Below are 14,012 nucleotides of genomic sequence, written 5' to 3' on the forward strand. Positions count from 1 at the left end.
CATTCTGAAAAGTTTAACAAGTTTAATCATGTTAAATATGATATATTTACATGGCAGCTGGTCATGTGGAAAAAAATGTGACTGCAGTTATTAATAGCACACACCACCCAATCAAAGGCTTTTCAGAGACACCCACCTCTTATCTAATGATGGTGACTCCAATTATAATGTGGTTTAACCATTAATTATATCTACAGTAATATCTTCAGATTTATTAAATTAACAATAAAAAATAAATATTTACTTACATGTCACAGGGAGCCCTTTCCCTCAGTACCTCTTATAAGTGGTAATATGGAAAAATGATAAGTGACTGCAGTTATTTATGTCAATCACATATATCAGTATTAATTATGTAAATGTCAGTTTTTCAAATCTGTTCGAAGGTGTCAGCTTGATCTGCAGTGACACGCCATCTTAACATAACACCATTATGAATATGTTAGATCAACATCATAACTATAACTGATGTGGAAACAAATCAACAATTTCCTTTTGATGTGTTTTACAGTGTAGCCCCTCAAAATGTTGAACCTTATTATGATTCTTGTGATTCTACAACTACCCACCGTTTTCTAAATCTGCCATTTTAATAATTTTACCTTTAATTTGTTTCTTTATCAGAATAATTTTCAGATCTTTTTGAGGGCTGGAGTAAATCTCCAGGCTAATAATTATTAGTAATTATAATTAATGATAACAAGTATAATACATAATTATGTCTGAGTTCCATACATGATAATGTACAGGATAACCATTGTTATAAGATAATGAGTCAATATGATTTCTACACTTAAAGACTTAGTATGGTATTTACTTTTCAATGTTGATGACTCATATTATTCATAACATTAATGATTACATTATTCTTATTTAGATTTATACACTTACATTTATGTGAGTCATTATACATATATAATTTAAGGTACATTTAACCAACATACTTTGCTTTGTATTTGTTTGATGGTAAATGCTGTTTTAAGGACATGAATATATTTGAAGGTATAGTTTTAAGGGATATTATTCAAAACAACCTTGGTGGATATAAGTCTACAATATACAGTGAAATATATCAGAAGCATCATTTTAGTTATTCATAAACAATAAACCAAACGAGAGCTACTTTATTAAAGCAAATAATATGAGGAAGTAGGTGCTATAGAGTTTGTTACCAGATTAAAAAATGCTTTTATTGAAAGTGTTTCTGTGGCCATCTGCAGATCTGCCCTCTGGGTTGGAGGTCTCTCAATGTGGTGAAAGAGGAGAGGGAGAACCAGACATGGTCAACAATATAAACTAATAAGATTGTATTACTCAATATCATTTACCGATAGATTGGAATGGATTGACAAGTAAAATATATATATATATTTTTAAAGATCATTTTAATCATAGAGTGTTGATTAACTAACTTAAAATGTAACTGAAAACACAGGCACAGAGGTGATTAAAATAACATCTTCAAGGCCTTGGACTGGTTTTCAGTTTGAGCTTCAACTCTGTCATGGTGTTGTTTTGATGATTGTTTGTATTTTGACTTCATTTATTTGTTTATGTATGTATTTATGAATTACCTTTATATAGTTGTTAAACTTGGTTGTATTTAAAGAAAGAAAAAATCACAACAATGAATGTGGATATTTTCACAGCGGAGGTTGCACTTTATTATTTTGACATTTTGTATTTTCTAAATGTTATACTGTGAAGAGATTCTTTTAAAAAGTATATTAAAAAAGAAAACTCATGGCCTGGTAAATCTGCACAAAAAAACCTTCAGAATAAATATGTTTCTGCAATTCAAACTGCTGATGGGTAAGTGGTTCAAGATGAGCGAACAAAAGGGCAAACTATTAGACAACAGTGTGACAAAATGTATCAGAAAACAACAAGGGTGCATTTCTTGATTCCACTGGAATGTATGAGGTTGATCTGAATTCATTAGGTGGGGTGATTGTTAGTAAAACAGACACATTTAGAGTTAAATACAGATAAAAAGCTCCATAACATCCATCACACCAAAATACTGTTTTCCCTGCATTTTGAAGGAAGAGGCTTTATTAGGTATTCATGGGAAAAGCATTATGTCAAAAATATGTGGTTATAATGGGAGTCAATGGGACCAAATCCTGAGGGTAAAGAGTGTAGGCATATATGCAAATCTCCTATACACCTTGCAATAGAGGGGATTGTGGAATTTTAAAAATGATTAAAAAAAACAAATCCTGGCCAAGTTTCATACAATTAGCCTTTAAACTGGCAGATATATTGAGAATCAAAAACATAAAAAATAAGCAGAACGTTCACGTTAGTCTCCCAAGGTACCTCGAGTGTTAAATGACTGTTTTCCAATTACTAACATCCACATAGACATAATGTTGATATGACAGATTCCTTATATCAAAATATTTTAGCATAATGAATTAAATGATTGATGCAGAAATGGTTGTATATTTCTTTGTACAAATCAATGTGGATTATTGCAATGTCAGGATCATCATTGCAAGCAAACTTTATAGTATGTCAGTGACACTTTATGGCCAATAGTCTTTTCATTTGTTATTGTGCCCAGATTAACTTTACAGAGCATGATAACAGTATATTATAATCCAATAAAATATTTTCTCAGAGTTGCATTATTGAAATCTACATTTAATCGTAAATATGTTAAAGCTTGCTGTATTTGGTTTCATAATTCTTATTTTTGCCTATAACTGAAAAAAAAACAAGACACCATGAATCAGGAAAATGGACATTTTCAAACATTTAACTCACATTAAAAAGGAATAAAGCTCTCAGGTGAAATTTTGAGGGGCCCTAAAAAGGACCTTTGGGTTGTTGGTACAAACAGCAGATTTACTTGGAGCTGGTGTACTTGGTGACAGCCTTGGTGCCCTCAGACACAGCGTGTTTGGCCAGCTCACCGGGCAGCAGCAGGCGGACAGCAGTCTGGATCTCCCTGGAGGTGATGGTGGAGCGCTTGTTGTAGTGAGCAAGGCGGGAAGCCTCACCGGCGATACGCTCAAAGATATCTCCAACAAAAGAGTTCATGATGCCCATGGCCTTGGAGGAGATACCGGTATCAGGGTGAACCTGCTTCAGCACCTTGTACACGTAGATGGCGTAGCTCTCCTTCCTGGTCTTTCTCTTCTTCTTGCCAGTCTTGGTGACTTTGGACACGGCCTTCTTGGAGCCCTTCTTGGGTGCTTTGACTGGGTCAGGCATTTTCGTTAGTTTGGTTTCCACAAACAAATGATTATGCCGAATCCAACCAGTCTATATATATCCCGCTGATGTAAATGTTACTGCGCTGTTACTAGCACATGATTGGTTGATATGTTGAGCATGTGCAGTACAAGACACCGTCCCTCCCTTCGAGGAGCGATCTGACAGCATTTTTACTTAATGAGCCCCTCATATGAGGAGTCTTCACTGCAAGTACAAATAAAAAACTATAAGAACAATAATAGTAAGAAATATGTAGTAAAATAGTCGTGACATTATTTACAAGAGTAATATTGGTATTGAGTGGTAATATACCAGATATTCTTATTGCACAGATTAAAGTGAAATATATATATATATATATATGTGTGTGTGTGTGTGTGTGTGTGTGTGTGTGTGTGTGTGTGTGTGTGTGTGTGTGTGTGTATATTATATTAATATTGCACAAAATTGAAATTATTAGTGTTGTCCGTATACATGAAATACTAATATTGCAGAGGATTGGGCATTAAAAGTGCAGTGTGTCCAATTGTCCAGGTCTATCATGGGGTGGGAGTCGTTGTTCATTAGAGATGAAAGCTTAGCCATCATTCTCTCCTCTCTCCCACCACTTCCACCAGGTCGAGGGGGCATCCCAGGACAGAGCTGGCCTTCTTATTGAGTTTATCCAGTCTCCTCCTGTCCGCCGCCGAAATGCTGCTGCTCCAGCAGACCACCCCATAAAAGATGGCTGATGCCACCTTTTTTTTTTTTTTACATTTTGCCTAATAATAAGGATACTACTACTACTACTACTACTAATAATAATACTGTAGCGACTACTTTTCCAAAAAAGGCCGCTGAGAGACTTAGTAGGCTCTTATCTGTGACACGTCCACAAAATCATACTAAAGTCCAGATGATGTTTTTACTGCAGTTTATTTGAATCAAAAATCAAAAAGGTACTGACAAGCAGCTGTTCCACAAACATAAAAACCCTGATGTGATCCGACTGTAAGAATAAAGTGATGAAAACCGATGGTGATGATGATGACAATGGTGACGGTCAACAGAAAATATCGGAACTCTACTAACTCCCTTTGTCCAAATCTCCCGCCACCAACCAAGTGAACAGGTAAAATAAGAGGAAACCACACCGATGTGTCAATCACTGCATGTGACGCAATACGTGCAGCTGAAGCAAATATAAACAAAAACAAAACATATTTTGGCTCCTACTAATACTAATAATAATAATAATAATAATAATAATAATAATAATAATAATAATAATAATAATAATAATAATAATAATAACATTACAGTAGAAAAGTCTCCTGTGAGCCGCCGAGTAAGACACTCTACAAATATTAAACAGTCTGTTCACCTTTATTAATGTTGTGCAGAAGTCTACAGCTGTTAAACCTGTGTAGATGTCACTTCACATGATGCTTCAGAAGAGAAGACACCTCAATTCTCAAAAAACATTTCATTGATTCTTCTCTCCCTGCATCCCTCCAAATACTATTCATTGAATATTCAACTAGTGCTTACTTTGTTTTCAACTTGAAAAAAGAATCATAGAGTCCAAAAAGAAATACACAAATGTTGCAGAACTTCTTAGTAATCCTATCATCATCTCAGATCAGATGTATTTTTTTCCACATGGTCATTTCAAATCTTTATAACAGACTTAATTATGTTTAATAAGTGTTTAATATATGTTTACATCTACACATTATGGTGTTTATATATGATGTAAACAGCGATAACAGGTAGGAGGTGAGTGGTTAGTTAGTACTAGTCTTTGATTTCACTGCAGCTTTCAAACTTATCAACAAGAGGATCAGTCTGTCCTGTATCACACCTTAGGATGTACAATCACTACTTCTAATCATCTCACTACATATAGTAAGAATGTTTGTACCAACTGATCTTAAGTAGGTTAAAAAATGAATTGAATTGCGTACTGCAATTAATGTTTAATGGTAACTCAGTCAACCTTTATCTGCCTCATCTTCAGTGTATTGAAGTATAAACTTTAATTTCTAGTAATATCTAACAGTGATTTTTGTAATATGAAAGCATCAGTGATACAAAACAGGACAACTCTCAGTAAACGTGGGTGGCTCTTAAAAGAGCCTTTGTGTTTCAGTATCAGTGGGTCAGATTTAACCTCCGAAGCCGTACAGAGTGCGACCCTGTCTCTTCAGAGCGTAAACCACGTCCATGGCGGTCACGGTCTTCCTCTTGGCGTGCTCGGTGTAGGTGACGGCATCACGGATCACGTTCTCCAGGAAAACCTTCAGCACTCCGCGGGTCTCCTCGTAGATCAGACCAGAGATACGCTTCACACCACCGCGGCGAGCCAGACGGCGGATGGCGGGTTTGGTGATTCCCTGGATGTTATCACGGAGGACTTTACGGTGACGCTTAGCGCCTCCTTTTCCAAGTCCTTTCCCTCCCTTTCCTCTGCCGCTCATTATGAATGATATTTTCTCAAACGAGAGAAACGCAATATGAAATTTTATCAGGGCTTCTATATTTAAAGCGTGTCTGCGGACGTGAAAGAGGACATGTGGCGCAACCTTTGCTGGGCGGTGTTAAACTCAGCAGCTCCGCCTGCATGTCAATCCCCCCTCTCTCTCTCTCTCGTAATTTCCTGTCTCTTTACTGTCAAATAAAGGCGTCTATACCAGAAAAAATCTTTTTTTTTAAATAAAAATTATTCATCATAGGATTGGACCAAAGGAAAGCATTTGATCTTAATCAACGAGAATATCTGTGGGAAATTTTAACATATGAGTTTAACTCTTGTGCCTCACTTAAAACATGTTCCTTTGAGTTCCTTTGGGACAAAAATGTCCATGTAAAAGGACTGCCATAACAAATATTGTACATTAATATTATTTTCTACTTTGAATGATTTTTTTTTTTAACCAACATCAGTCTTAATAATTAATATCAGATATTCATTTATTTTCAGGATTTTAATACCAGTTTACATATGATGCCTGTTTTGTTTTTTTTATGAAAAAATCACAAAAAATGAATTATTTTCTATAAACTAAATGCAAAGTGAACTATTTTGGGGCGTGGGGTTATCACAGTCTGGGATATGTCAATGATCAGCAACAGCATTGTTGGGGTGACAGAGGTGAGAGAGACAGATTTAAACATAATGCTATAAATGCAGAACTGTAAGACTATCTATTTCCGCACATACACACATTTACGTATACACACACTCTATCACATACACTCTATCACTCACACACACACACACACACACACACACACACACACACACACACACACACACACACACACACACACATTCATTTTTTCAATATGATTAACTGAATATGATTAACCCTTATAAGGTATTCGGGTCTGTGGGACCCATTTTCAGTTTTTAGCTTAAGAAAAATGATACAAATAATAATTTTTCCAAACTAAGATTCATTGGCCTTGGCTCATTTTCTGTGAGGAACATGAATCAGAAATATTTTTCGATGACCCCCCCCTGTATACCCCCCCTACACATTTATATTACATACAGGGTCTTCGGGTCCACTGGACCCGGGTCTAGTGAAAGTGTGTAAAAGATCCTGTGCACCCTCATTTTCCCTTCCTTTTTCCTCCTCTCTGGGCCTGTGTGTGTGTGTGTGTGTGTGTGTGTGTGTGTGTGTGTGTGTGTGTGTGTGTGTGTGTGTGTGTGTGTGTGAGAGAGAGAGAGAGAGAGAGAGAGAGAGAGAGAGAGAGAGAGAGAGCGAAGGAGAGTGCGGGAACAGGTGCACCCACCTGTTCCCGCACAAGGTTGCAAAATTGTTGCAAAATTGGAGTACCCAACACTATCTGCACCCACATTCCCACACATTTCACCCTCTGTCTTGCGGGAACTAATCTTGGGGACCTGACACTATGAATAGCTGTGTCAGCGTGGTTCCATACCGCAACTGATCAAGATTCTCTGTTCAGACTGCCTTACAATTGATTTTGGAAGAGAGAGAAGGTTTAGATGGTGATGCAGAGGATGAAGTTTCAGAGTGTGAGGATCACATTTCTGAAACTTCAAAGTCTGACACTGAGTTGGAAGAGGAGGATGAGCATCAGCCAGCTCAGAAGCTTTTCATTATTCTAGATTGTGGCCAGCAACAAAAAGAAGTGCTGTGAAGTGTGTGGACCCAAGATGGACAGAAAAAGTCAATATACATGCACCCAGTGCAAGAATTACATTTGCAATGCACACACGGTGAAACTCTGCACCTTTTGTCTGGTATAGTCTGGTATGAAAATGACCGTTTTCAATGGGGCTAATATGCTGTTCAGACAGATGTTAGGTTCAATTTCTAATAAAATTCAAATAAAACACTAGTTTTGGAAAAACTTCCTTCATTTGTACATGTAAGTGTTGATTATGTTCTAGTTATGCCTGCTTTATGATGTATTTTCTTATTTTGTTGCATTTTTTTTTTAAACTAAAAAAAAAAACGAGCGACATTTCTACTCATAAATGTGATTTAACAAAGGTAAAGGGAACAAATTTAACATATGTGTTGTTTATATTACTTCCAATTGGGATGAAGTAAAGATCTGCTGAGTATTTTAACAAAAAAAGGTTTAATTATGTTGAATTAAAAGCCTCAAAATGCAATGGGTCCACCAGACCCAGCAGGACTCCCTGTGTAACAAAAAAACGAATACCATATAAGGGTTAAAAACGATGATAGGTTGAGTGACACCAGAGCCAGCATTGGGAGCCGGTAGTTGTGTTAGCAAACGCTGCTGATGAAACTGTTGTAATTAAAAACCAAAATGAAGTCAATATATTAAACAAACATCTTCAGTTGTATGAGGAAGTATCTGGGGCTAAACGTAACCATAATAAACCCTTGATATCAATAGTTCAGGTAACAAAAACTGTGCCAGTGAGGAAAGAGAGATAAAAAAAGAACTACAGAAATGGGTAAATAAACCGAAGCAGGGTGATCTCTTCCTTTTTGATTGATTTTCCTCAATTTTGTATCTTTTTTTCTGTGATATTTCACAGGTTAACTTTTGGTTGAAAACAGACTCTCAGCTGTAGTATTTATATTGTTCTTGCTGGACATTAAAAGAAGCTGAATATGACGCTCCTGTCATATCAGACTATATAATATTGCTTGTTATACAAGTGATTGCAAACTTGTAATGATGGTTATTTTTGCTAAAACAGAGCTGTTCTTCTGAGCTGAGTGTATTTTAATTGTTTTACTAATTGTAATATAGGTTTACTGTAATGTGTTACTGCTGTGTTAGGAAAAGATAACAAAAGTAAATCATTCAATAATGACGAAATAGCAGCGGGAATGAGGGCTCAGGCCATTCATTACCTCACTGAAACATTTAAAGATTTATTTACAACTCAACACATCGGTCTTGTTCAGCACTTCTAGTTTCAAAACTACAGGATGGTGACTCAAAATGACAAATTTGGAGCTTCAAAATGGGACTTCACAAACCAATGCATGACATCACGGTGGCTACCTCCATTACTTTTATACAGTCTATTATCTAAAAAATAAAGATAAATATTTATTGCTCAGAGCTTACACTGACAGCATTATCATAATTATAAAAAATAGTCAGAGATAGATGTTTTAACTAATCCATTAGTTTTATATGAAATGCATCTGAAAAAATAAATAGATAAATCACAACACAACAGAAAGACGTTAGATCTGAGCAGAGAGTGACAGACAAAACATTAATATTCAAGTCAAACAAGAAATTGAAATTTAACATTTGTAACAGTGGATGTAGTGAAAGAAACTGGGACGGAAAAAAATGTGTGAAAGTAATGGAGAGGTAAAGAAATGTGAAAGCAAAGATAGTAATTACAAAACAAGAGTAAATATTGTCAAAACCCTCATCTTAGTTAATCAAATCTTTTTTCCTCAATACACCAAAACCCTGAAGCATCTTTTTTCTGCAAAAAAACGCCTGACGTTAACTTACAAGCGTTGTAAGAGTTATACAATGTTAGACTAAACAATACATACATTTAAGCACACAAAAACTACCAGTAACAGTAACTATCCATTTATTCATTTGTTCTTTTTTTGGCTGTTTATCCACATCTATGCCATGGTTAAAGAGTAATTAGTTATATTATTGATAATGATTGCAGTATAATTCCAGTAACTAATGACCAATAAATGTGCAATAAATTTGAATTCACATTTGTCATACATAATTCTAACTAGTATCATTACTTATGGATTTTATTTTTTGTCTTTGTTAGCATTTTCCAAAAGACACACATCATATGTTAATATTACAGGGTTACAAGAATACTAATCTTGTGGGTTTTCATTAGGTGATAATACATATTGTGTAATCTACTTTTTATTTTACCTTATTTAAAAGTAGGTTGGAAGAATCACAATTAAATGTTGCGTTTTATTATGAAATCTCTCACAAAGCGGAAGCCTTGTATTAAATACCAGAAACAGACACGAGCTCTTCTCTGATTGGGGGATCGTAGTTACCGCTCACTCTGACCAATGAGAGAGCGCTGGCTGAGATATAAATTAGGTTCATACAGAAAGAATTTTATTATCTTGTGACTACGAAGCAAGTAAGAAATATGTCTGGACGTGGTAAAGGCGCTGGTAAGGCAAGAGCGAAGGCAAAGACCCGCTCCTCCAGAGCCGGGCTCCAGTTCCCCGTTGGTCGTGTCCACAGGCATCTGAGGAAGGGCAACTACGCCCAGCGTGTCGGTGCCGGTGCCCCCGTCTATCTGGCGGCTGTGCTGGAGTACCTGACCGCTGAGATCCTGGAGTTGGCTGGAAACGCTGCCAGAGACAACAAGAAGACCAGGATCATCCCCCGTCACCTGCAGCTGGCTGTCCGCAACGACGAGGAGCTCAACAAGCTGCTGGGTGGAGTGACCATCGCTCAGGGTGGTGTGCTGCCCAACATCCAGGCTGTGCTGCTGCCCAAGAAGACCGAGAAACCCGCCAAGAAGTAAATTTGAGGCCCGGGTCTTCAACAACACAACGGCTCTTTTAAGAGCCACCCACTACTCACAAAGAGTCAACATCCTGAAGTCTATCGGTCTTACTTAATTATGCTTATGATTTATCAATGGTTGAAAGAACATTTTCAATGTCTCTTTATGACAACACGCTTAGGGTTGGAGCTACCCACTCCTGACCTGCAGTATGTAGGCACATTTTGAACAGGGAAAACGCTATACACCAGTTAATTTCACGAGTGAGAAATTGTTAACTCTGCACTACACTTGTTAACTCAAGTGTAGTGCATACTGTATTAACAAATAACCCCATCTCATTTCCCTTCTGGAGCGTTGTGTTATAGTAGACTCAAAGAACTGATCTGAAAAAGGTACATTTCTACATGGTCATAGTAAAAGGGACAATGCTTTTTACTAAGAATTGGTGGCTCTTAAAAGAGCCTTTTTTGTGTTTTTAGAGTAGCAGACAGTTTAAGCTCTCTCTCCACGGATGCGGCGGGCCAGCTGGATGTCTTTGGGCATGATGGTGACCCTCTTGGCGTGGATGGCGCACAGGTTGGTGTCCTCGAACAGGCCGACCAGGTAAGCCTCGCTAGCCTCCTGCAGAGCCATGACAGCTGAGCTCTGGAAGCGCAGATCGGTCTTGAAGTCCTGAGCGATCTCCCTGACCAGGCGCTGGAAGGGCAGCTTGCGGATCAGCAGCTCGGTGGATTTCTGGTAACGACGGATCTCTCTGAGAGCCACGGTACCGGGCCTGTAACGATGGGGCTTCTTCACTCCGCCGGTGGCCGGGGCGCTTTTACGGGCAGCCTTGGTGGCCAGCTGCTTCCTGGGGGCTTTGCCTCCGGTGGACTTACGAGCGGTCTGCTTGGTTCTTGCCATTTCAACCTTCTGTTTCAACAGAAAAACAAAGGATTCCGCTCTGCGATGAGCTGCAGCTTTATAAAGGATCTGCCGAGTCACGGCGCCGCTCATTGGTCCAGGCCAGGAGGAGCGCGCGCTGCAGCTCATCTTGCTATTGGATAATAAATTCAAACTAAACCCTGCCTCCTCATCAGCTGTCTCCCAGCTCCGGATGAAAGAAGAAAAAAGAAAGTAAGTTTATATTCACGATTTATCTTTTTTTTTTTTCTGAATGAAACTTCAACTATCTTCAGTAATTTCTTCTTAAATGTAACTATATGTTTACACCATTTCCTCACTTTAGTCCAGGGTCCTTTTTTTTTTTTAAATCCTCCCATAGCATCCTACTTCACCACTTCCACTATGCATACTTCCTGGAATATGTAACCATCTCACAATTGTCTTCTTATTGTTTTTTTTTTTTTTTTTGTTTTGTTTTTTTTTTTGCATTTGTATGTGTGTGTCTCTCTCTCCGTCTCTCTGTCTCTGTCTCAAATTCAAAGTACTTACAGTGTTGCCAAAGCTATACACAAAAAAACAAATGTAAAAGAGAAAAAAAATAAACGAGAAAAAAAGAAAGAAGAATATAATACAATCAAACATGAATGTGAATACAATTGGGTGTATGGTAGGTGAGTGAGTCTTTCTCTCTGTCTGTCTCTCTTTCTGTATCTCTTACATCATCGGCAGATATTACATTTTTGGCTGCTTCATGGCTTATACCTCATTGTATATTCTAATCCCTCTACTGATTTGGGAAGTTGCACACATAAATGCTATTGGCAGACTTCACAAGCAGACATTTTTGTTCAAGCTTATCAACTGGAATCAAGTGGATTGGGGACGTACCCTCAGTCACATGTGCAATATGGGGCACAAACCCAAAACCCTGTGGAAGGAGAAAAGAGGTATTCGTCAAATGGTTTGAAGAACAGGGCAATTTTTGTGCGGCAATAGCTTTTTTAAATAATTTCACTTGGTGGCTCAATCAATGCCGAAAGGAAGGCATTCTGCTCATTCTCTGTGACTTGTTTGACTCTCCCATCATGTAAAACTGTTATGTCCTGGTAGCGAATATATTTCTGCACTTTTGGGTGTTCATTCATCTTGTTACAAAATGTAAGGACACTGTCACTTACTGCATAGTGAGTTGAGAAATGTGGTATAGCTCTGTGCAGCAAGAACTTGTTAACTACTTGAAGAGCAACACATTTGGTTCAATGTGTAGGGGCTCTTATGTGTAACTGATTGACTGGAGGATTTTGTTGTTTGTTTCTGTGATCAGGTATGATTTTTTTTAAATGTCCTTTTGTCACTGAAGTCTATGGGAGACTATATTGACTGGTTGGATTTAGGAAAATTATTCTCTTGTGGAAACCAAACCAGCGAAAATGCCTGATCCAGTCAAAGCACCCAAGAAGGGCTCCAAGAAGGCCGTGTCTAAAGCCACCAAGACCGGCAAGAAGAAGAGGAAGACCAGGAAGGAGAGCTACGCCATCTACGTGTACAAGGTGCTGAAGCAGGTCCATCCTGATACCGGTATCTCCTCCAAGGCCATGGGCATCATGAACTCTTTTGTTGGAGATATCTTTGAGCGTATCGCCGGTGAGGCTTCCCGCCTTGCTCACTACAACAAGCGCTCCACCATCACCTCCAGGGAGATCCAGACCGCTGTCCGCCTGCTGCTGCCTGGTGAGCTGGCCAAACACGCTGTGTCTGAGGGCACCAAGGCCGTCACCAAGTACACCAGCTCCAAGTAAATCTGCTGTTTGTAACCAACAACTCAAATGTCCTTTTCAGGACCACCCACATCTTCACCAAAGGGCTTTATTCCTTTTTAGATGTGTGTTGTAGTTCTCTCCAGGTAGTGTTTGCTTAATCACAGTTCAGTGGTTTGTTAAAATCGATACCAAACGATCAATTTGTGTATTATCTGCAAGAAGTTTCTCAAATTATGCATACTTGGTGTGAAAGCACTGTCACACACAAGACCACATCAGATAATGTGTTACTTTGAAAGTAAATCTGAGACTGCGAATTTCCTTATTATGTCGTACTTTGTGTAGGTTTTCAATTCATAATGGTCTTAAATTTGGCCTAAATTTAACATATACAAATACAAACGCCCCTTTTATGTGGGCAAAAAATGAATTTACATCTCCAACTGACCGCAGTAAGTGAAAATACTGTTTCACTAAATACAGACGTATCCTGACCACAGGATGTCGCTACAGTAAAATGTGCATGCAATACCTCAGAGGGGATCCTGACAAATAATCAACACTAATTTTTACAAAGTAAGGGATATACAGTGGAATAATGGTGACTAAATGACCACTGTTTTAGTTTCTGCCTCAATTTGATTTACAGCCTGTAATATTTTAATTTAAGGAGCCCTTTTAGTTTAATGCACATCCATTTTGTGGTTCAGACTGAGCATAGTCACAGCAGGCCAGCACAACTCAACTGCTGAGTCAAATACTGTGAAGACAAAGACACAAACTGACATTCAATTTCAGTGCCACTGCATGGAGGTCTGTTATGGCAAAAGACTCCACCAGACGGATTGAAAATTGTTTTAAGAAAAGTGTGCAGGACACATCACAAAATTTCAAATGTATAATTCCAAGTCACTTTAAAATAGATGTCTGAAGGACAACTAAGAATCTAGAAACGTAACTCGTCGTTGAAGTAAATCATTGGACATTCTTGAGGTATGAGACTTTTTTCCCCACAAACATGATTGGTAACTATTCTCCAGCACAATTACTGGTTATGTCTGTCAATATGCTTAATTATCTCACATCAGCCTTCCCTTGCACATGCCTGCTCACTTTTCTACTCATAACTATTTTAAAATATGTCTCCAGTTATTTATTCCATGTCC

At 38.0% G+C, this 14,012-nt stretch overlaps 4 protein-coding genes across 4 annotated transcripts; 2 read left to right on the top strand and 2 right to left on the bottom strand.

The window, feature by feature from the left end:
• Positions 1 to 2,841: 2,841 nt before the first annotated feature.
• On the bottom strand, positions 2,842 to 3,235 carry LOC133994395 (histone H2B 3-like). The gene has a single exon (XM_062433641.1). The coding sequence runs from the start codon at positions 3,220 to 3,222 to the stop codon at positions 2,854 to 2,856; it is 369 nt and encodes a 122-aa protein (XP_062289625.1). The 5' UTR covers positions 3,223 to 3,235; the 3' UTR covers positions 2,842 to 2,853.
• Positions 3,236 to 5,351: 2,116 nt separating this feature from the next.
• On the bottom strand, positions 5,352 to 11,241 carry LOC133994397 (histone H3.v1-like). Its single transcript, XM_062433644.1, has 2 exons — positions 10,754 to 11,241; positions 5,352 to 5,699 (listed from the first exon to the last, which is right to left on the bottom strand). Exons 1-2 carry the CDS (start codon positions 11,231 to 11,233, stop codon positions 5,373 to 5,375), a joined length of 807 nt encoding a protein of 268 aa, XP_062289628.1. The 5' UTR covers positions 11,234 to 11,241; the 3' UTR covers positions 5,352 to 5,372.
• LOC133994390 (late histone H2A.L3) lies at positions 9,833 to 10,298 on the top strand. The gene has a single exon (XM_062433637.1). It carries the CDS (start codon positions 9,833 to 9,835, stop codon positions 10,214 to 10,216), a length of 384 nt encoding a protein of 127 aa, XP_062289621.1. The 3' UTR covers positions 10,217 to 10,298.
• A 1,262-nt stretch (positions 11,242 to 12,503) lies between the features above and the next one.
• Positions 12,504 to 12,899, top strand: LOC133994392 (histone H2B 3-like). Its single transcript, XM_062433639.1, has one exon. It carries the CDS (start codon positions 12,517 to 12,519, stop codon positions 12,883 to 12,885), a length of 369 nt encoding a protein of 122 aa, XP_062289623.1. The 5' UTR covers positions 12,504 to 12,516; the 3' UTR covers positions 12,886 to 12,899.
• The last annotated feature ends 1,113 nt before the right edge of the window (positions 12,900 to 14,012 follow it).

This window comes from Scomber scombrus, chromosome 14 (assembly GCF_963691925.1).
Source record: "Scomber scombrus chromosome 14, fScoSco1.1, whole genome shotgun sequence".
NCBI classification, from domain to species: domain Eukaryota; kingdom Metazoa; phylum Chordata; class Actinopteri; order Scombriformes; family Scombridae; genus Scomber; species Scomber scombrus.